Source organism: Dermacentor andersoni, chromosome 3 (assembly GCF_023375885.2).
Source record: "Dermacentor andersoni chromosome 3, qqDerAnde1_hic_scaffold, whole genome shotgun sequence".
NCBI classification, from domain to species: Eukaryota; Metazoa; Arthropoda; class Arachnida; order Ixodida; family Ixodidae; genus Dermacentor; species Dermacentor andersoni.
The window spans coordinates 227,172,462-227,196,356 of NC_092816.1; the positions used below are offsets into that span (position 1 = coordinate 227,172,462).

Consider the following 23,895-nt stretch of genomic DNA (forward strand, 5'->3'; position numbering starts at 1 on the left):
CGTAGCGCCATAAACGTAGTGTTAATTTTGTTGTTTACTGAGCGTTCGCCGCCCTGAGTAGACTTGCCAGTCTTCGCATTAAAGTTACCGTGTCGGCTCTACTCTATTTGGCGCTTTTGGATTACTATCGACGTATTTTGTTGCAACGTATAATGTTCCAGAGTGGTAGCGTTGGATACGGCGCACGCATTGGAGTGTGTCGCGCAGGGATGTGAGCTTGTGAAGGTTCTGCGAGAACGGGACAGGGATAACAAGCGAAGCGCGATGTTTCAAATACGGAAACGGCAACGCCTTATCCTAGACATGTTAACAACATTCAAGTAAGGTTGACTGCCATGACGTTGGTCCACACTTATGCGGCGAAAAGAAATAAACAGGATGTGAGCAGCTAGCCACGCGATCGAAGGTGCGCCGTGTGAGATCCTTGTCTTGGTCTGACTGATCACTTTCGATTGCGATCGAGTCCGATCGGTGTCGAATCTGTCGACCGCGATTGGTTCCCTTCCGATGCTTGCGCTAAGAGCCAATCGCGATCGAAATATTCGATCTAGGTCAGGCTAGATCGAAAGTGCCCCGTGTGACTGTGATAAATACACGTTTGATCGAAACCTTCGCTGAATGAATAAATGATTTTTCTTGTATCCGTAGGTGGTTGTCTGACTGTCATCTTAACGTCGCCGGGGCAGGTAACAGTAATCACTGCTGATCACTCAATCTTTCCTTATGTATTACATTCTTAATTAATGGTGATACCATTGTGCTTTGATTGTGCTCCCTGCAGAAACTGGTCGGCGAAGAGAAATCTGGAATTCAGTTCAGCCACGTGAACAGTAAGCATTGATAATTACATTTCAAGCATTAATAGGCCACAGTCAGTGCATGCCAAGCAGCACTGACTCTCGCGTGTGACATTTGACTTGTGAAAAATGATAGCGCCATTCTCGCACTGTCTAGGCCTGCTGGTGGGCCACATGAGAGGAGAAGACGCAGTAGGTGTTGCAGACACCAAGAAAGAACTTGGTCAAACAGCTCCTTTTTCGTTTCGTCCGCGCGTCCGTTTTCCGTGTGCTTTAATGTGAGAAGCTGCAGCATAAGCTCATCTCGAATGTCGGCTTGTGCTTCACACACACGACAAGACCTGTGCAAGCAGCGGTGGATATCGCCAAACATGCACACCACTGCAGTTGCTTGCCTCTAGGTTTTAGCAGTGGAGCAGAACCTTTCATTTGTTTCTTCTAGAAAATATTGATGCTGCCATTTTACTAATTACGTGGGCACTTCTGATGAGGCTTGAATCACTACAGATCAAACATGATGTGCATATTGAGCACTGTTGCACACTCAAGTGTACACTTGACCAGTCGACCCTTCTCGACGCACTTCAAGCACACTTTCAGAGTGTGTATTGAAGGTGCCCATGGGAAGGGTACTATGCAGTTTTCTCTTCGATGTGCCCAAGTGTAGTTCGTAATACTGAGTAGTGAATTTTATTGTACACGGTGCAGCCAACTAATAAACACTGCCTATATGTTGATTTTATTAGCAATATTCAGTTACTTTAGCATCATGAACTTTCACAGCAGAGGCGGACAAGCTCATGCAAACAGCGAACCTGAATATCCCCTTTGGGTATTAATTAATTCTGTCCATTGAAAATTCAGTTTCATCACATTTCTTGCAACTTCAGAATCACAAAAAGTGCACAGCTGCCCAGTGATTAAGGATTTTCAATTCTTTAGTGAGGTTTTTCAAGTACTCAGAATGTGGATTTGATTCGAGAACTCTCTCAAGAACGTCAGTTGGGAGAACACAGACTATACATGTCTTGAAAATTAAAAAAGCATTCATCCAGCAACTTAATTGACAAATATATATATGCCTGATGTAAACAATTTTGAAAAACAATGAAAGATGCGAACCAGCCACCTGACAGCATACTGAAACCTGGAGCAAACATCCAACTGTCTACCTTCCAACTCGTTTTATTAAGCACTTTGCAGATTGAGTTTCAAATTTGCAGATTGACTTCAGTCTTAATTGTTTCAAGATGCATGTGATACATTTCAGGTAGCATTAATTTTATCAGTGGTTTCGCTTTCGATGCACTATCTTGATGTGCACAATGCACAGGCAGTGCGTGAAGCGAATGTGGAGGAAGCAGCTTTTTTTTAGACCATCAGTTTTTAACAAAAATTGTTAAATATTGCATAAGTGGGGAAAAAGAAAGTAAACTGCCAAGCTTTTACCTCGGTAGCTCAACAACAAATAATGATATCATAATTCTTTATACTGCACTTAGACATCTAAAGTAGATAAAATTGATGTAAAATTATACACTGCTCCCAAAAATATACCACTAATTTGCGAGTACTACTTTTGCAAAGCCATCATAAGCTTTACTACAATTCGCACAAACTCTAGACTCCTCTATCAGATTTGCTTTCTTTAGCTGTTCTTAACAGGTGCTGTTTATTTTAATGGGATATCTGTTTTTGGTGCAGAGATATGGATTTCTAAAGTAGCGTCTATTTTTTTAAGCTTACCACTTTTTGACATACTTTGTAGAATGTACAAGGATGTGCATATATTCAAAACTTTCGAATAATGAATCGAATAGTCTCCTATTTGATTTCGTCTTTGATTTGAATAGTTGCTATCTGTAAATGCAAATATTTTTATAATACTTTTGAAATACTTCAGAATGTCAACTGCACCCAATGAAACATAAAATTGGAGCAAAAGTACTGTAAATCTTCACTCCCACGAGCGTGTTACAGACATAAAGTGCGAGAACTTGTATCGTAAGGGAGCAGGTTGCTTCGCTTAGGTAGCCATATTTTACAGGCTGTACATACAGCAATCATTCGCGCTCTCTGAAGAGTTCGGTGCATTTGAAGCTTGCTCCTAATGCTCCGTTTGTGCTTTTAATAAACAATGCTTCATAATGTACTATGTAATGACATAAACTTACTAACTTTAAGCACACTAGGATGCAAACATCATTTTATATTAACTGAGATAACGGCTGTTCATTATTCGAAAACTAACCGATTTGCTTCAGGCAATACTCTGTGTGATTTGTGTTTGATTTGGTATCAAAAATCACTATTCGCACAACCCTCAAAGTGTATGAGGTCCTAAATCAAAATTTTCCTTCATACATTTGTCGGAATTTAACTTTCTCTCTCAAGTGCAACAAATTTCATTCATATCACTTCATTCAGCAGTTGTCTGATGAGAGCCCTTCTGCATTTTGCATGTATTTGGATAGGGAAATTGGAGTTGCCCGGAGTTAAAGCTTCCTCTTAAGAATGGTGAGGTCATTGTGGCATCATCAACGCAGCTTGCAGGGAGACTCGAACGGCCTGCCAGGTGGCACCAAGGCAAACAGTTGGAAGGAAACGTGACGGTTGCTTTTGTGAATTTGGCTGGCATCACAAGGTGCAACAAATAGTGGACGCTGCACACCTTACGTCATCATCAGCAGCAGCATCTTATTTTTATGTTCACTGCAGGACAAATGCCTCTCTCGGCAATCTACATTTACCACTGTCTTGTGCTAGCTGATTCCCAATTCCGCCTGCAAATTTCCTAATTTCATCACCCTACCTAAATTCCTGCCATCCTCGGGTGCGCTTCCTTTCCTTTGGCACCAATTCTCCAACTTTAATAGGCCACCGTTTATCTACCCTATGCATTACATGCCCTGCCCAGCTCCATTTTTTTCTCTTAATGTCAACTAGAATATCGGCTATCCTCGCTTGCTCTCTGATCCACACTGCTCTCTTATTGTCTTTTAACGTTATACTTAACATTTTTCATTCCTTTGCTCTTTGCGTGGTCCTTAACTTGTGCTTGATCTTCTTGTTAACCTTCAAGTTTCGGCCCCATATGTTAGCACCTGTAGAATGCAATGTTTGTACACTTTTCAACGACATTGGTAAGCTCCCAGTCAGCTTTTTGTAATGCCTGCCATATGCACTCCAACCGATTTTCATTCTTCTGTAAACTTTCTTCTCATGAACAGGGTCCTTTGTGAGCAAGCGACCTAGATAATCGTACTCCTATACAGATTCTAAAAGCTGACTGGCGATCATGATTTCTTATTCCCTTGCCAGACTATCGAACATTACCTTTGTCTTCTGCATCTTCAACCCTACTTTTACACTTTCTTGGTTAAAGTAATTTTGTGCCAGCGCAAAAGGACAAAAACGTAGACAAGATACACAGGTTGAGTGCTGAACTCCTGTACTTTTTAATTGTGCAATGCCTTCGTGACGGATGGTATCTCTACTGAGTCAAATGTTTTTTCATAATCTATAAAAGCCATATAGAGAAGTTGATTGTACTGCACAGGTCTCTCGATTACCTGATTGATAATATGGATGTGATCAATTGTTGAATAACCTTTCCTAAGCCAGCCTGTTCTCTTGGTTGATTGAAGTCAAGTGTGGCCTTGATTCTATTGGAAATTATCTTGGTGAATATTTTATACAATACTGAAAGCAAGCTAGAGGGCCTATTCTATTCTTTTAACATCTCCCTTCTTATAATTAATATAATGCTGACGTATCAGAGCAAGAAGTGGGAAATTCCCCTGACACAATGATAATAAGTTTGTGTAAAAGAGGTGCCAGCAGAGGTGCATACCTTGCAGCTATTTCCCTATGTTGGCCATTAACAAGGAGTCTTTCAGGCACAAAGCACAGAGCCGATGAGAACACCTATATAAGCTTCTATGCAATTGTTTCCTTTCTTTAACTTATGTTTGCCTCGTAGCAAAGAGGGATACTATACAGTGCAGTCCACTCATAGTGATACCACATATAACTATGGGTCAAAGTAACAGTGGCATATTATGCATTAGGTCTATGGGGGCAAAAACCACATATAACAATATGTTATTCATCGCATGTCAGATATAACGATCAAAGTTTTGCCGTCAGGACAGCGCTTGCCATGCAGAATAATCCTGACATTTGCTTTGCTTGGTTTCCCTGAAACGAATGATGCCGAGACGGGGCGATGTAAACCTACACGAGTTCGTATTTGCCGCCATTACCACGCAGTGCGTCCCGTACCGCCCACACACTGGAGAGCATCGCGAGTTGGCGCAGTGCACCACAAGATGGCGCCAGCTGCTTCACGTTTTTGCGCTTCACACATCGCCCACAATCGCACCCAAATAGAGAGAGAAAATGAGAAATAAAAAGGTAAAAAGCAAAGCAGCATGGTGGCGCCCGTCCCCCAACTCAGTCCCTCTCGCAGCGAGCGTGATAGTAGCTTCACAGTTGAAGCCACCGAAGTAGCGGAATGCCAAGCTCGAAAATGGTGCCGACAAAGCGCAAAGCTGTGTCGCTTGACACGAAGATGCAAATTTTGTCAGAATTTCAAAGCAGCTTCAAGGTGAGTGCCCTCATTAAGAAATATGAGCTCGCTCAGTTGACAATATCGACAATCCTGAAAAGCAAGAGCACTGTGATTGTGAAGGCAGGAAGTGTTATTGGCCATGCCGATCAGCGGAAAAGGGTTAGGGACCCTTTCTACGCCAATGTGGAAGAGTCGCTTTATCAGTGGTTTATCACAGCCTGCGCACCTAATATGCCATTCAGTGGGCCAATACTTGCTGCCAAAGTGAAAAACTTCGGTTTTCTTGTGGGATGGCCAAATTTTGAGCCTGGAGGAGGCTGGATTGAGCGTTTTTTTAGAGCAGCATGGCATCGTATACAAAAGCGTGGTAGGAGAAGCGGCTTCCTTGGACATGCAGACAAAGCAGCAAAGTGGCTACTAGCGAAGCTGCCCGTTGTGCTGGAGCATTATGTGGGCAAGGATATTTACAACTGTGACGAAACTGCTCTTTCTTTTTCAAATGTTGCCATCGAAGACGCATGCTTTTAAAGGAAATACATGCCTCAGCGGGGAGCACTCTAAACTTAGGGTGTCTGTGTTGCTGTGCATTAGCATGGACGGGAGCCATTGCCTCAAGCCTTTCATTATCAGGCGATCCAAGAAGCCAGCATGCTTCAAGAATCAGCACATCCCCATCCGCTATCGCAGCAATAAGAAGGTGTGGATGACCCGCAACTTGTTCGAGGAGTGGCTGCTCGAATTGTACAGCGTAATTGATAGTCAAGGAAGAAGAGTAGTGTTGCTACTGGACAACTGTAGTGCACATGGCATTAACCCGACGCTGACATCGGTCGAATTGATGTTTCTGCCTCCCAACACAACGGCAGATCTGCAGCCATTGGACCCCGACATGGTAGCCAACTTTAAGGCTTTATATCGTAGTAATTGACCGCACAGCTCCTGGCACATCGGGCCATGGCTAACCTGAAAATCAGCCTTTTGAAGGCCGTGCGCATTGCCTATGGTGCATGGTATGAGGTGAAGCAGTCCACCATGCGAAACTGCTTCAAAAAGGTGGCCGTTGTGTGCCAGGACGAACCTACCCTCCCTGTTGATAGGGAGACCAACACAGTGGATGCCGCCAACTTAACCGAGCTCTGGGAGCGCTTCGCTACTGGTGACACAGTGACAGGTGGTGCGTTGATGGAGGAGTTCTTGACTGCAGACAGTGCTGCCTCGTTTTGTGATGAGATCACCGATGAGGCGATCGCTGAAGGTGTGCTGTCACGACAGATGGCAGTGTTGTGCGACGGTGGCGACGGCAGCAGCGACAGTGACAAGGAGATTTACAGTGGCTCCTTGACCCCAACTTCAATGTCCATGCAAAGTGCATTGTCGTCGATTGACTCCTTAATTGATTTTGTGCATTCCAAAGGATTGCTGCCAGTGTTCGCGCAGCAGCTGGAAGCTACGCATACCACGGTTGTGAAACTGAAATGGCCACGAAAACAAGTGCAGATTTCAGATTGTTTCAGAACACTTAACGCTTGACAGGATCTTTGGTGCTAGAAATAAATTTTTTTTTCACAGCCTACTTTCTGCAACATCTGTTCTTTAGTGCAAGTGGGGAATTTGGCTTTGTAGCTACAAAAGTACGTTCGGAATTATTAAAAATTTTTTACGGCAGTTTGGATATAGCGATCATCGGTTATAATGATAATATTTTTCATATTTCTCGATATCGTTATAAGTGGACTGCACTGTAGTGGGCCATTCTCTCCAGCCTTTCTCAGCGCTTTTGCTTGGAGAACGCCGCTCGTGCTGAGAGTCTGTGCCCTGTGTAATGGTCGGACCCAAATGCCAGTGACTAATAAACGTCTTTAAAAGTGGTGGAAGGTGCTTCAACCTACGATGTCCATCCTGGAACTTCGATCCCGTGCCCTACGCTCAACCATGCCTAAAGACGCATCCCAGCAAGCCCCTCCTACTCCATTGTTATTCATTGCACACGGGCAGAAATAGAACTCTTGCCATTGTTAGATTTGTCGCTCACCAACATTTCTTCGCTTTCAAGGAAATGACTTGTCCAAGCCGACTCCCATGTTCCTCTGAACGCGTCAACGGTCGTGCCCATGTACTTCAGTGGAATCCCAGATGCTGTTGCACTACTGTCTCCACCTGACCGCTTTCTCACTCGGAAAGGTCTGCTGCTACCTTTTGCGACAGTGGACATCACACTGGGCTCTAGCACCATTTTCATTTGCAACCCGTTCCCATACCCTGTGATGCTGCTCCGAGGTGAATATCTTGGCAACCTAGAAACAATCGAGGATGTGCAAGTTATGGATGCGCCCGATGAACATTACTGTGCTAGTTCCAGTGTGCTCAGTGCTGTTTCTACGTGTGGCCTATCGCCCAGAGATGTGTTCAGTTCTATTGCCGATGACCTTGCACCAGTCCAGCGGTCTCAGCTTTTGTGCCTCTTAGAACAATTTCGTTCTTCTTTCAATGTAGGGCAATCTTACCTGGGCTGGACGTCAACTGTAACTCATCGGATTTGTGATATCGAGGATTTCGTTTTCAAACCAAGCTGATTCACCCTCAGGGGGTGCTGTTGTAGTTCATTAGAGCCTGTTTAAGTGGCTGCTTGCTGAATAAAAACGTTCTTTGCCCTGATACTGGCCTGCGTTTGTGTCCATTCACCAGGCGTGCCTGGGGTGGCATTCATGGTGGCGACGCTGGCACCACAGGATTGACCCTGGCTTGCAACCGCCATTGCGGGAACATCCGTATCGTGTATCTCCTGTAGAACATCGTGTAATCAACGAACAAGTCGAGGACATGCTTTGCCGTGAGGTGATACAACCTTCTAACAGTCCATGGGCATCTCCTATTGTCCTTGTTATAAAGAAAGATGGTTCTGTGTGGTTCTGTGTGGATCACCATTGCCTCAACAAGCTCACTCACAAGGACTTCTTCCCTCTCCCGCGCATAGACGACATGATTCACAGTCTACAAGGCGCGGAATTCTTTCATCTCTAGATTTGAGCTCAGGGTATTGGCAGGCACCCATGGCAGATGCCGATCAGCGGAAGACGGCTTTTGCCGCACCCGATGGCTTATACAAATTTGACGTAATGCCTTTTGGACTTTGTAATGTGGTGGCAACTTTCATGTGCATGATGGACACAGTTCTACGCGGCTTGAAGTGGCACACATGATTGTGCTATCTTGACGATGTTGTAGTTTTCGCTCCTGACTTCACCATGCACTTTCAACAGTTCCGGTGTGTTTTGATGTGTTCAACAAATGCTGGCCTGCAACTAATTCTAAAGAAGTGCCGATTCGCAGCTTGGCAGCTGACAATTCTAGGTGACGTCGAATACAAGGATGGAATACTGCCTGATCCAGCCAAACTTTGGGCCGTTGCCGAATTCCCTAAGCCAACGTCTGTCAAAGAATTGCACAGTTTCATAGGTCTCTGCTCTTACTTCAGACGCTTTATTTACAATTTTGCCAGCATCATAACGCCCCTGACGAAGCTACTTAGAAGCAATGGACTCCTCACTTCGTGGTCGTCTGAGTGCGACAAGGCCTTCACAAAGCTCCCTTGTTTGCTAGTGTCTCCACTAATTTTGCGCCATTATGACATGACAGCCCCTACTAAGGTGCACACCAATGCCAGCGGTGTTGGCCTCAGCACTGTTCATGCCCAGCACAAACAAGGGTTTCCTGAGCATGTCAGAGCTTATGCAAGTCGTACACTTACGAAAACAAAGACCAATTACACTTTGACAGAAAAAGAATGCCTGGCCATCATTTGAGCTCTTACTAAGTTACGGCCTTATCTGTATGGCCATCCATTTGATGTAGTCATGGACCACCACGCACTATGTTGAATGTTGTCCTTGAAAGATCACTCAGGCCGTCTTGCCCGATGGGCACTATGCCTGCAGGACTATGATATCCATGTGCTGTACCGCAGCGGATGCGAGCATTCTGACGCCGCACCCTCTCGTGTTCTCCGTTACCTGACGACAGTGCCTGCTGCTTACTATCCCATTTTACCGTTTCTTTGCTCGACCTTACCACCATTGCTTCTGAGCAGCACAAGGATCATTGGATTGTCTTCCTTACAAACTTGCTTTCTGGTTCATCAGCACAACCAACCACTCACTTGTTGCATTGTCAAGCTCGTCATTCGTGACAACCTGCTTCATCAATGCAATTATAACCCCGAAGGGCATTGGCAAGTTGTTAGTAGTACCTTGCAGTCTGCGTTCCAGTATGTGCAGCTTTCCATGCCAATCCACAGTGTGTACACTCCATAGTTTTCAAAACATATCAACGCCTTCTATAGCAGTACTACTGGTGAGGGACGTACAGCTCCATTCAGAAGTTCGCTTGCTCTAACTCTGATTGTCAGTGCTGGAAAGCTGCACCCCACCTCTCGCCAGCCATTTTGCAACCTTTACCTTGCCCTACCCGGTCATTTGGGTGCGTCGCCATTGATTTGTCCTGATATCAGCTGGAAACTGCTGGGCCATTGTGGCAGTCGACCACCTCACGTGACACGCCAAAACTTATGCCCTCCCGGCAGCTACACCACGCAATGTTACCTCTTTCCTGCTTCGTTGATTCATCCTGCATCATGTGCCACCTCAGGAACTGCTCAATGATTGTGGATGTGTCTTCCTGTGCAAAGAAGTTGAAACCATTCTTAAAGAGTGCCACGTTGTTCATTGTACAACTACTGCATACTATCCTCAGACCAATGGCCTTATAGAACGCTTCAACCATACGCTTGGCAACCTGCTTGCCATGTACGTCGCCTCCAACCACACAAATTGGGATGTCATTCTTCCCTTCGTTACCTACGCGTACAACACCGCTACTCAGAGCACCACCGGCTTTTCACCCCTTTTCTTACTGTACGGTAGGCACCCGTCGCACACCATCGACACAATTCTACCATACTGGCCGAATAAATCTGAATGTGCACCCATTTCTGCTATGGCAAGACATGCTAAAGAGTGCCGCGATCTTGCTCGGGCCTTTACCTCCAATGACCAAGAGCGCCAGAAGAGCACTCGCTATGACACCACTTCTGCACTTACCTTCCTTCCTGGAGTGCTTTTGCGGCTCTCGGTCCCTTCTGCTGCACCTGGTCTCTCTTCAAAACTACCACCCAAGTATGAAGGGCCCTACTGTGTCATCAAATGTGCATCCCCCTTCAGCTACGTCATCAAACCCGCTGAACTATCTTCGGACATGTGCCGTCATGGATGAGACAGTGTCAACGTCGAGCGCCTCAAGCCGTACTATCATCCACTCGTAGTGAGGAGCCGTTAGGTCACCGGATAGCTCCCTTTTCATTCCCAGGGATAATCGTAGCGAAGAAGAGGGATGCTATAGTGGGCCATCCTCTCCAGCACTTCCCAGTATCCCTCCAGCGCTTTTGCTCGGGGAACGCCGCTCATACTGGGAGTCCGTGGCCTGCTCTAATGGTCGGTCCAAAATGCCAGTGACTAATAAGTGCCTTTAGAGCTTTTACAATGACCAACATATCTGGAGCTGGTGGGCTGGTTCACATTGCATGTAGAAACAACAGTAATGGTACTATGTGGCCCCGTCCCTATACAAATACATATTCACCTGCAACAGTAGCTCTGTGGCCATGCCATTCAACTGATGATCTCGAGGTTCGATCCGGCCACAGTGGCTGCATTTCAATGGAGCTGAAATGTAAAAACGCTGATTTACTTTGATTTAGGTGCACGTTAAGAAAACCCAGGTGGTCAAAATTAATTCGCAGTCCCCCATTACAGTGTGCAGCATAATCATATCATGGTTTTGTGACGTTGAACTTCGAAATTTAATTTTTTTTAAATACATTTCCTGCCCACCTATGCAACTGATGCTTTCAAGTGGGCTGGCAATTCATTGATTTCATACTGAATAGCAACAAAGGACATGACAAAGCAATGCATTTCAAAAATAAAAATGAAGAAGACAAAAGAACAAAATTAAAATATTCTCAATAACAGCATAATGCTCAATAGTGTGCAAATATAAAATAGGTTCCTGGTAATTTTCTGATTCAACAAAGAAGTTTCTGGTCTGTCTTGCAAGGTAATCTCGTTATGCATGTTTAATATGTCGAACCTCAATTTTTCTTAAAATAATGTTAAGTGATGTGGTGCTGCGGATCTCTCAGTCAATGTTTTGGGTTTTTAAGGGGATGGTGCAGTGCACCTCTAGTGGTCATACAACCATGTAGCATGATGACACGGAGCTCCATATATACAGACTTTGTTTTTTAAAATCAGTTCTTGCCCAACCTTCAGCCTGGTCCAAATTCATATACTCATGCGAGTGTGCTCCTTTCTTCGCCAGACGGCATCTACGTTATCAGCGGTGGCAATGTGACATTCAGACATCATGTTTGATTGACTAGCTGTGCAAATTGTGTTGATAGTCCACTACACTACCTATTCTTGTTGTCAAAGACAACAAAATTCTGCGTGTTTCTATAGATTTATCTGTTTCTCGGAAAATTGCAAGAAAGAAAAGAAAGCAAAGGCCTCCACAAGAAATATGCATGCAGTTGACCTGTTGAATCATGCATATTCTTGTATATGCAGTGAAATTGATGCCTGGTCCACGTGTTTAATTATAGTTTTCTCTTAGACAAAGCTTTTGTACAGCTTCTGTATATTCTAGTTCCTGTAGTTGATGTACACGTGCAAGTTGCACTCCATGTTGGGCTATGTATATTTTATCAGTAAATCGCTTGAATAGCTTGGCATCACAGCCTTTTTTTTTTCTTCTTTAAATTTTATTTTGAGGTATTCAAGAAGTTCTTTCACACTGCGCAAATGCGACTTTCAGTAGCCTCTCAGATCTGTCGTTTTCTAATTGGGTCATTTGATTTAAATGTGCTTGGACCTTTCTTTTTCAGATGAAATCATACCAATTGTCCGGACAGTCACTGTCGAAGATGACTTGGCTGTGAGTTTTACTTTCTGATTTACCAATCATCAGGAAGACAAAACAAATGCTTGCGCATGGGCTGTGTGAATGTACAGTACGGCTCACTCATAAAGGTAACACCTAATTGGCATTCAGACCAGCATGGCTTGAACGTACCATCAAATTCTTACCTTTCATTGTTCCTAGCCTATGAGTACCTCACTAATGCTAAGACTGACATTTTTGCAAATTCAGAAGCATAGCTTATCAACCTAAGTTTATTTTATACTTTTCACTTTAGTGTTCTCATGAAGCCCTCAAATCCTTTCTTCTCTGAAAACTGAATATTGGATTGTCATCAAATTATTTTTTCCATATCATTCCTTGAGAATTTTATCATTCGCAGTGTCAAGTAGCTTATCCTGGCAACGCAGAAGCCATAGTGCTGCAGAAAGAACTGATGCCTGCCGTGGCGGGTGGGTGCCTGTTGTGTGAGACTGCTAATCACGAGGTCGCGCGATCAAATCCTGCTCATGGCAGCCACATCTCGCAGGGGGTGAAATGCAAGGACACTTCTGTACTGTGCACTGGGTGCCCAAACACCAGGCAGTCAGCACCAGTCTGGGGTCACCCGCTACGGCACGCCTCATAGTCAAGTTGTGGTTGGGACATGTAAAACCCCACAGTTTAGATTATGTAAATGCGCTTAAAAGACTGAATGATAGGTGAACACGAGACTTACATAGCTCATCATAATGCTAAAACAACATGCCCAAGGTGTACTGGGGCTGTATTCTGTAATGGTTCGCTTTGGAACCGGTTCGGTCTGGCTGTTACGTCAAGGTGATGTCACTCAGAGAAATAGTGGAATGTCGCGGCGCGAGGGAGACCAATGAATGTGCAGTATTGTGTCGCAAGGTCACGTCATCATTTTTGTTTGTACTTTGGGGACGATATCGTCATCAGCCTATTCATGTCCACTGCAGGACAAAGGCCTCTCCCTGCGATCTCCAATTACCCCTGTCCTGTGCCAACCGATTCCAACTAGCACCCGCAAATTTCTTAATTTCGTTGCACCATTTAGTTTTCTGCCGTCCTCTACTGCGCTTCCCTTCTCTTGGTACCCATTTTGTCACCCTAATAGTCCAACGGTTATCTAGTCTGCGCATTACATAACCTGCTGAGCGCAATTTTTTTCTCCTAATGTCTATTAGAATATCGTCTATACCTCTTTGCTCTCTATTCCAAACCGCTCTCTTTCTGTCTCTTTGCGTGTTCCTTAACTTGTTCTCAAGCTTCTTTGTCAGCCTCCAAGTCTCTGCCCCGTATGTCAGCACCAGTAAAATGCACTGATTGTATGCTTTCCTTTTCAATGATAACGGTAAGCTCCCATTCAGGAGCTCACGATGTCTGCCGTATGCGATCCAACCCATTTTTATTCTTCTGTGAATTTCCTTTTCATGGTGTGGATTCCCTGTGATTAGTTGACCTAGGTAAACATACTCCTCCACAGTCTCTAGAGGCTGACTTGCGATCTTGAACTCTTGTTCCCTTGCCAGGTTATTTATCATTAGCTTTGTCTACTGCATATTAATCTTCCACCCCACTCTTACACTCTCCCTGTTAAGGTCCTCAATCATTTGTTGTAACTCGTCTGCATTGTTGCTGAATAGAACAATGTCATCAACAAACCGAAGGTTGTTGAAGTATTCGCCGTCGATCTTTACTCCTAAGCCTTCCCAGTTTAATAGCTTGAATACTTCTTCTAAGCACGCAGTGAATAGGATTGGAGAGATTGTGTCTCCTTGTCTGACCCCTTTCTTTCTAGGTATCTTCCTACTTTTCTTGTGTAGAATTAAGGTGGCTGTGGAATCTCTGTAGATATTTTACGAGGTATTTACGTAAGCGTTCTGTACTCCTCGATAACATAATGCCTCTATGACTGCTGGTATCTCTACCGAATCAAATGCCTTTTCGTAATCTATGAAAGCCATATAGAGAGGCTTATTGTACTCTGCGGATTTCTCGATAACCTGGTTAATGACATGGGTGTGATCCATTGTAGAGTATCCCTTCCTAAAGCCAGCCTGCTCCCTCGGCTGACTAAAGTCCAATGCTGCCCTTATTCTATTGGAGATTATCTTGGTAAATATTTTGTATAATACTGGAAGTAAGCTAATAGACCTTTAATTTTTCAGTTCTTTAATGTCTGCCTTTTTGTAGATTAGTCTTAATGTTTGCATTCTTCCAGTGCACTTGCAGTTGATAGACATTTCGTACAGAGAGCCGCCAGTTTTTCAAGCATTATATCTCCTCCACCTTTGATTAAATCGACTGTTATTCCATCTTCTCCTGCCGCCTTTTCCCATTTCATGTCTTGCAAGGCCTTTCTGACCTGATCTCTAGTTACAGGAGTTTCTGTATACTGTTCATTATTGTTTTGAATAGAGTGCTCCCGAGTCGTCTGGGTACTATAAAGGCCAGTATAGAATTCTTCCGCTGCTTTTACTATATTTTCGAGATTGCTGATGATATGACCCTGCTTATCTTTTAGTGCATACATCTTGGTTTGTCCTATGCCAAGTTTCTTTCTCACTGGTTTCAGGCTGCATCCATTTTTTATGGCTTCTTCAGTCTTTCTCATGTTATAGTTTCGGATATCACTTATTTTCGCCTTATTGATCAGTTTTGACAGTTCTGCGAATTCTATCTTGTCTCTTGAGTTGGACACTTTCATTCTTTGTTGTTTCTTTATTAGGTCCTTTGTTACTTTGGAGAGCTTGCCCACTGGTCGATTGCCTTGGTGATTTGCCTCCCACTTCAATTGCTGCCTCTGAAGCCATCCTCATTATGGCTTTGTTCATTACCTCTATGCCATCATCATCATCTCTCTGTCCTAAGGCTGCATATTTGTTTGCAAGTACCAGCCTAAATTTGTCTGCTTTTACTCTTACTGGCTCTAAGTTGACCTGTTTTTCTTGACTAATTTTACTCTTTCTCTGTTCAAATTGAGGTGAATCCTGGCTCTCACTGACCTATGATCACTACACTTTACCCTACCTATTATTTCTACATCCTGCACTATGCCGAGATTGGCAGAAAGTATGAAATCAATTTCATTTCCTGTTTCACAATTAAGGCTTTTCCAGGTGCATTTTCTGTTGCTACGTTTCCTGAAAAAAGTGTTCATTATTCTCAGCTTATTTCTTTCTGCGAATTCCATCAGCATTTATCCTCTAGCGTTTCTAGAATCGACGCCGTAGTTGCCAATTGTCTGTTCACCCGCCTGCTTTTCTCCAACTTTTGCATTCAAGTCCCCCATTACTACTGTATACCGCATTTGCACTTTTCTCATCGCTAATTCAACATCTTCATAAAACTGATCTACTTCCTCATCGTCGTGACTGGACGTTGGAGCATAGGTTTGTACTACCTTTAATCTATACCTTTTATTGAGTTTGATTACGATTACTGCTACCCTCTCGTTGATGCTGTAGAATTCGTCAATGTTGCCCGCTATGTCTTTATGGATTAGGAATCCTACCCTGTATTGCTTCTTATCTAGGAGACCGCTATAGCAGAGGACATGGCCGTTATTCAGCAATGTGTAAGCCTCACCAGTTCTTCTAATCTCACTAAGGCTGATAATATCCCAAAGAATGTCTGATAGTTCTTCGAAGAGTCCTGCTAAGCTAGCCTCACTTGAGAGGGTTCAGGTGTTAAACGTTACAAGGGTCAGTTTCCATTGGCAGCCTGCCCGAGGACGATATAGTAATTGCGATATTGCTAGTGGTTTAATTTTATCTGCGTTGCTTTATTCATCTTTTTTTGTCGCTAGGTGGTGCGCCACACTTTAAGCAATCAAAGCACGCTAATAGTATCGCTAAGTGTGGCAAGGCACATCTTCCTGCGCACTCTAAAGCCTATCGTTGTACGCCATGCTTTGAACAAGTATTGATTCTTGGCGAAAGTAGGGACCAAACTGCAAGGGAGCTGTTGGAAGCATTTTATAATAAAAAGAAAGGGTCTGATTGTATTGACACGTGTACTTATCTTTATCGGGCAACCACGTTTCGCTGCCTAACAAATGTAATCGCACAGCGTGGGACGCGCCTGCATGTATCCAAAGTTTCTGGAAAGTTATCGAAGCTTCTATCCGCTGTCTGTTGTCGCCGAACCTTATGTTATCTGATTTCATCACCTGACGCGAATGGTGTAGAACTTTGTGGAAGGCACGCGGGTCCGAACGATTAGTCTGGAACATTCGATGACTGCTGTATAAAAGCCGACGCGCTTGGCCCGCTGATCAGATTTTTGACGATCGCCGACCGTGTTCGCCGCTATCGTTGTGCTATAACTGTAGCCCGTTTTTGTGGCCACAGGTTCACCCAATAAAAGCTAGTTTTGTGTTTCACAGTATTGCTACTGTGTTCTTTGATGTCACAACCACGTGACAGTATCAGTGATACATCTGTCGTATTATATTCCGGAGAAATGTGCCTTATCCAAACTATGTTATCATGACCATGTTGTTCTGTCACACCTTGGCTCCCTGCGCATGAGCGGAAGCTGTATTTTCTTCTATAAGTTTGTTCAGGCTGTCATTAAACAGTTGGTATCTTGCCGCTTCACTGTCTTCCTTTCTTCTGTCCCTTTTCAAGAAATGTGTTTTGCGCCACGAAGTATACTTAGGAAATCTAAGCACAAACTTGCCCAAGAAGAAGTCCTTTTGGCAATTAAAGCGGTTCTCTTTGTGTAGGCTGCGGCTCTAATAGGAGTTCCTTTAGCCGTGGCTGAGCTTCTTAGGGTGGACGATTGTGATGAGAGTTCCGTCCATGCATCCCACAACTACAAGAAACTTGCTGCAGCCAAGGAAACGTTCTTCACTGCAGCTTTCTCCTGCAGCGTGGAGAGAAATCTCACACCCCTCTTTCTTTTCCCTCAACCGTAATGACCCTAGGGACTCCGGTAATGATGTGACTGACTGACGGTTGCGACAACCCAATAGCTTCTACATTCCAGACACACTGCTGAAAACAACCTGAAGTGAAAAAAAAAAAAAAAAACCCTAGCACACACAGGACTTACGTCGTCGTGTCAACGCTACTAGATCTTGTGGTCCACGATATTCTAGCTTATTGCAAATCTATTGCATTCTGTTTTTCGGGCGCCTAAACTGCCTTCGCAACTCGCCTTCGTTCATGTCGTACGCATCGCACCGTCACCTCTCATCACGTGGCTGTCTTAGGCCAACGCTCGCCAGCAACACAACCAAAGAAGCCACTATCGGCAACCCTCTCTTCGCGCCGGCCAGTGCCAGACTAGCAGACGGCCACGGTTGCCCTAGCAACCCTCGAGATCATGCTCGCCACCTCGCGGGACTCTCAAGCGAACCACTTCTCCGCGGTTCCTCTTGTAGCAGACGACGGGTTCCTTTCCAGATGATTGATAACCTGTGTGAGGACAACAAAATTTGTTGTCACGCCTACCAGGGATGACAACAGCGAAACGCTGACCAATGGCGTTTGTGAGAGCGAACCGTTTCCAAAGCGAACCGTTATAGAAAACGGCCCCTGCCCAACAATTTCCTTAAATTTTTGGAATTGATGGTGAATAAAAATGTATTGCCTTTGAATGCCATTAGAATAGAAACGTATTAATGCAGAACATGTCTAAGATGTAGTGTTGATTCTCTGTTTCAGGCATGCATCCAGACGCTGCAAAAGGTCAAAATTGAGGCGCCGCCATTGGCAAGCGGTAAGATTTGATTCTCAGATCTTCAAAGTATGCAAAATATCTCTTCAAGGTATGCCTAGTTATATGCAATTCGCTATTAGTTGTACTGTGAAAGAGACAACAAAGGACATGAGCATTGAATCAATCTGGAATGTTTGTTTAAAACTGCCAAGACAATTGCCCTTTCTTCTTTTTTTTTTTTGGTGGAGGGCAATGGTGAAGTTTTAATGAGAGATTTCTTTCCCCTTTTAAAGCATATAGCTGTTTTAGCTTCTATTGCCAATTTTCGTGCCGTGTTGCAGTTGGATGTCGGTGGTTGAACTTGTAATACAAAGGTGCTGAGGAAAGGGTGCATTGTGGGGAGAGCTTCAAGGTGTGAAGGTGTGGAGGACTGTTGTACTTTGTGGAGAGCATGGCAGGAAAAAATGAATGGTTGCTTGCTGGTTATTCGTTCGGGCTATTCACTTACATTGACAATCATCGTTGATAGCATCTGCACAATTTTTTCTTTTTCTGTGAAGCTTTACTCATTTACATGTGCTGAGATGGATAGCACTATTATACTGTGTACAGCAAAGGATTCTGTGTTAAGCTACATCTCAAAACATGTGGACGAATACATATCTTTATTTGCTCAAACAAATTGGGCAACTGAACCTTTAGTTAATATTCGAGCAGGCTTCAGTGTCCCAGATAGAGCAGCTTGAACACATCATCATCATCAGCCTATCTTATGACCACTGCAGGACAATGGCTTCTTCCAGCGATCTCCAATCTGCCTTTTTCATTTTCCTGTGCTGCCCTCTGCCGCACGCCGCTGGAAACGTTTTGGAAAGGTGCCGGGGCTTTCGTCGGTTGATTTGTGTACCTGCTCCCACATTGATTGTGCATCAGTTTTACGTTTTGTGGATCGCGAATCATTATTAATAGCTTCTGCGCAGCAGGATGTTGTTCCTGGAAGCCATGAAGCACTCAATGACTACTGGGTGAGCAGCGTGGGTGTGCTGTTGTGCAAACAGTGTGGTTGATAAATGTACGTTGAATTCCCTTTGCCGACACGGATGCCTTGGAGTTTGTTGTCGCTGATTTCTGCACTTAGAGCTCGCTTTTTATATTCTCTTTAAACATTATTTAGACATTTAGCATATTCAAGGAGTCTTCAAGCGCAGCCTTCCACGCTGGATTTATCGAAGCAGTGCACTTGTTTACATCGGCATCTACAGACACAGATTGTTGTTAGCGTCAAATGTTGTGGGAAAGGTGCATCGCTGATATGAAATACTGTATTTACTCGATTGTAATGTGCCCTCGATTGTAATGCGCACCTGTTTTCCATGACCAAAAAAAAAAAAAGAAGGTACAATACCGCACACCTCATGCTTTCATATAGACATACTTTTTTTCTCTCATTTGGAAAAACAGATTTATTCCCAATACACTGAAGCCGCGATGAATAAAAACACAAATGGAAGTGGTGTACCTTGCTGCCAAGATTTTCACTGTGCCGGTACGAGTCGCGTGGGGCAATAGTTATCACTCGTCGTCGCGTTCAGGCAACTCCTTATCGCTATCAACAGACCGAAGCACTTCATCCTCGGTGACATCCATGACATTCAAAATACCCCACTTTTTAAAGGCCTTGCTGACCATGGCAGACGGGATCGTGCACCATGCATCTTTCGCCCATCCAGCAAAGTCCTGCAGCGAGGCACGCTTCATTTCATTGACGGGCGTGATTTCGTGGCAGCCACTGACAAGCCATTTGGTGTAGAGTGCCCGAATCTTTCAATGGCTTGTTCAAACAAACATCGAGCGAATGGAGCTGCGATGTCATGCCGCCGGGTATCACGACAAGGTCGGTGTTGTATGCCGCCATCTTGTCCTTGATGCGCTGGTCAAGGTGGCACCTGAATGCGTCGACTACAAGCATCACATGCAGACCCAAACTGCTGCCGGCTCTCTTCTGCCAAACGTTATCAATCCAGTCAGTGACCAAGTCCATGGTCATTTTTCACTTGCGCGCACAATCACGCCCCTCGGAAACACGATTCCTTTTGGGAGCGTCTTCTGTCTGAAGATTAGATACGGGAGCAGCTTGTGCCCAACTGCAGTGCAACAAAGCATTGCGGTGACTAGTTTTTCGTGGCCGGAAGACAAAACGCGCACTTGCTTCGCCTCCTTCTTTTCAGCGGTTGTGGTGGCAGGCATGTCGAAGTAGAGCGACGTCTGATCAGCACTTCCAGTCTGCCCGAAGTGGTAGCCGTTTCTATGGCACAACTTCAAAACGTACTGCTAAAAATTTTGCAATCTCTCTTCATATTCTTCGGGCAATTTTTGGCATATTCCTGTCCGCCTTCTTAGAGGAAAGCCCTTTTTTTTCCATAAAGTTTGATAGCCAGCACCTGCTCGCTTTGAAGTCACTCCGCATTAGCCCTTCTGTAGGGCTAACTGCATTGCCCGTACTTTGAGCAGATCGGTCGTCACAGGCCGCCGTGTCGCTCGCTGCTCTTCTGCAGCTCTTCTGTTTGGGCGAAGCGGCCCTGCTTCGGTCCGCTGAAACTCTTCCTTGTTGCTTTGCTGGTGAAAATATTCTTCTTCTGTTTGCGCCAGTCCTGCACGCAAGTTTCGGGAACTCCGAACGCTCGTGATGCGGCCCGATTTCTGTCCGTCTCCGCACACATGATAACTTTTCTTTTAAATGTGGCATCACGGTGGACTCGGCGTGTCTTCACAATCGGCACTTCCGTGCGGATTGAATAAACGCAGAAAATGGGAAGACGGGCGGTAGAATAGGTTAAACCAGCACCTGGATACACGTACAACATAGAGGTATGCACATGGAGGAAGCTACGGCAGCTGGGCTAGAAGCACGTACGAGGTGGCCATTTTTTGAATGCTGATAGTGATATGGTAACGCGGATTTAGGGTCGTAACTTGATTCTAACGCGCATGCAGTTTTTGGACCCGTTTTATCGGAAAAAAGGTGCGCATTAGATTGGAGTAAATACAGTAATGTCAAAACGTAGCAAAACATACAAATCTGCGCATACATGCCGTGTTGTTACACCCTGAGACAAGTTAGTATGAGTGGCCGAGCCACTTAAACAACGCCAACTGTGATCCAGATGATAAGGCTGCTTATTTGTTTCTGATTCTTGCTTATCTTTAACTTGATCATATGTACAGTTTGTGCGGGCCATAAAACATTATTAGAGAAAACTGTGCTCACATAAATTAAGTGCTCATTTTTAGGCCGTGTTATTCTTTCACGAAAACACGGATACCATCACTGACACCATTGGTATAACTGGGTGAAACAGGTTTTTATCCTGCTGCATGCCTCTTGTTTCCTGTTTGACGCAGAGTTAAACAGTGCACCTCTGGAATTGAGAACAGCATAACAACACGCACACACCCACCCACCTACGTAGCGAATGCGACCGGCAGCCAGGTACAGTGACATACAGATATTGGCATAGCGCTGTGTTGCCACTTGCTGCTTATTGTGTGTGTGCCATGCGAAGTGAAGTGTAGTTGATTTCAAATCGCTAAGGACAGAACTGAACTATCGAAGCAGATTCCTTTGTCCTAACTGCTTACATTTCACTTCAAGTCCGCTGGTAGCAGTTGCATGGACACGACGGCGCCAAGCTTAACCCTCGCTGAACAGGATCAACATTGACTCAAACTTTATGTGGACGGCTTGATAAGGTCAAAGCTTGTGTATTTCAGCTTCGTAGGCATGTTCTGACTCACTGTTAGCGCAAATAATTATATATACAAGCGAAAGTGCTGTTGCTATCGCATTGTCAGTTTGATGGCCGATTGCGCAGGGTTTGGTCGAACGATGGTCGGTGCCGTCGACAAGAAAGCCTGTCACAGTGTGGCAACTTGCGTTCGTCGGTGGCATCGCTGTCATCCTGGTATGAGAAAATGCTTTCAGTGACGCACTGTACTGAATAGCCGATCGATTGTTGACGTGAGCATCTTGTCGGTCTCATATCGACCCAGTGTTACCGCGCCTTAAACGATTATGTGAAGTCAGGCATGTGCTGCCACCACCAGCAAGTGAGGACCGACGCTGCAAGAAGACTTCATCAGCAACGTGATGTTTTTAAGTATCACCCAAGTGTAATGCATGAGTCAATGAAAGGCGGCAACTACCTGGCTCACAGTGCAGTCTGGACCATTCGGACGAAGCTCTGGCCACTTTCTGTTCCAAAGTGGAGTTGCAGTCTTGAAAAAAACAACAACATTTTGTCGGATTATCAGCGTCTGTTGTAACGAGAGTTGACTGTATCAACTAGAATATCAGCTATCCCTGTTTGTGCTCTGATCCACGCTGCTCTCTTCCTGTTTCTGAACATTGCACCTAACATTTTTTGTTTCATTGCTCATTGTGCGGTCCTTAATTTCTTTTCAAGCTTTCTTGTTAACCTCCAAGTTTCTGCCGCATAGGGTATGTTAGTGCGGGTAGAATGCAATGCTTGTGCATTTTTCTTTTCAAGGATAGTGATGAACTGGTGGTTATGACCTGATAATGCCAGCCTTAGGCTCTCCAACCCATCTTTATTGAAAGCATATTTAGCGCCAGCAAACAAGGACGGAAGGGAGACGACACCACAGAGCGCTTCCGTCCTTGTTTGCTGGCACTAAATATGCTTTCAGTTTACCAACACGCCCAACAAATGGCAATGCTGCCATTTTTATTCTTCTGGAAATTTCCTTCTCATGATCAGGGTCCCCTGTCAGCGATTGACCTAGACGAATGTACTTTCACAGTACCAACAACGCCACTGTCAGCACGAGAAGATGACTGGTAAGCAAGAAAAGGTGCAAAAAGTAACAATGGCTGGCGACACCACCTTGAAGTTTCTGCACCAGCCTGCCATGACGTCATGGAGTTTGATGCTGTCTGTTCGGGCCAAGTTACTTGTTTATCGGCAAAAAGTGACGACCTACTGGCTCTGGGGTTTTGCTGTCAAATTAAAAAAAAAATTATTTTTAACCTTCGTTTCCTTATTTAATAATGAGCCTATTGCCGTGGAAATAGCAAACATAGGGTTCTCAAAGAATACTTTAGCAGTCTAGATTGACTTTGTGTCCTTGTCGTGCCAGGTAACCTTGTGCTAGCACATTTGCTGTCGTCAGGTGGCAGTGCAGAGATCACGCGTGCACAAGAAACATGAAACCAGCTGTGTTGTTTTGCAGTGCATGCATTTGCATTCTAAAGGTGCATCCTCTAATCGCTTTCCTTGCAGGTAAACTTCCCTGCGTTGTCAGGCTGGCACCCAAGGTCTATTCAGAGAAAGAGGTGGGCAAGCTGCATGCCTCTTACCTTTATCAGATCTTGAACTGTCCTTATTTCTGTACTTTCGCGGTAATTAATTTATTGCTCACTAGCTGCAACCTAAATGTTGACTCTTCATAAAGCCAAAGGTAAACATTCGTCACCCATTTGAGAAATATGAACCGAGTGTGAAATGGTAAAACTCCCAACAAAAATTTTAATTTAAGGCAAAAGAAATCTTTCTTTCAGGGGTGAGGTGGCATGAGACATGGAAGGGCTTATAATCATCTCGCAGTCACTCGTGTCAGTTCATAGGGCTTGGGCTGACCCTGCACAGACCTTGAACATACATGTCAGGGAGAGTTTCCAAAGTGTAGTCAATGTTCCTGGTCATTTTCTGATCGTACCATGACTTTAAAAGGAGCCACCTTCAATAAATTCTGTTTCCCTGTCAAGGCCTATGCAGTGGTTAAACACCTCACGACACTCTTACACGATACATCATTCCCTGGCGCTTATACAAGTTTCCATTTGCTTTCATTTTATTG

At 44.5% G+C, this 23,895-nt stretch overlaps 1 protein-coding gene across 3 annotated transcripts in view; it reads left to right on the forward strand.

Annotated features, from left to right (window-relative positions):
- The window catches only part of LOC126536175 (uncharacterized), a 181,389-nt gene that overhangs the window by 565 nt on the left and 156,929 nt on the right, over nucleotides 1-23,895 (forward strand). For 2 of the 3 annotated variants that reach the window (XM_072287426.1, XM_072287427.1), the window contains exons 2-6: nucleotides 649-686; nucleotides 782-830; nucleotides 12,311-12,360; nucleotides 18,024-18,078; nucleotides 23,319-23,371. In XM_072287426.1, coding sequence (XP_072143527.1) covers nucleotides 649-686; nucleotides 782-830; nucleotides 12,311-12,360; nucleotides 18,024-18,078; nucleotides 23,319-23,371 — 245 coding nt within the window. Of the gene's footprint in view, nucleotides 1-648; nucleotides 687-781; nucleotides 831-12,310; nucleotides 12,361-12,386; nucleotides 12,456-18,023; nucleotides 18,079-23,318; nucleotides 23,372-23,895 lie in introns of those variants that run through there. The other variant, XM_072287428.1, reaches the window with a different exon arrangement.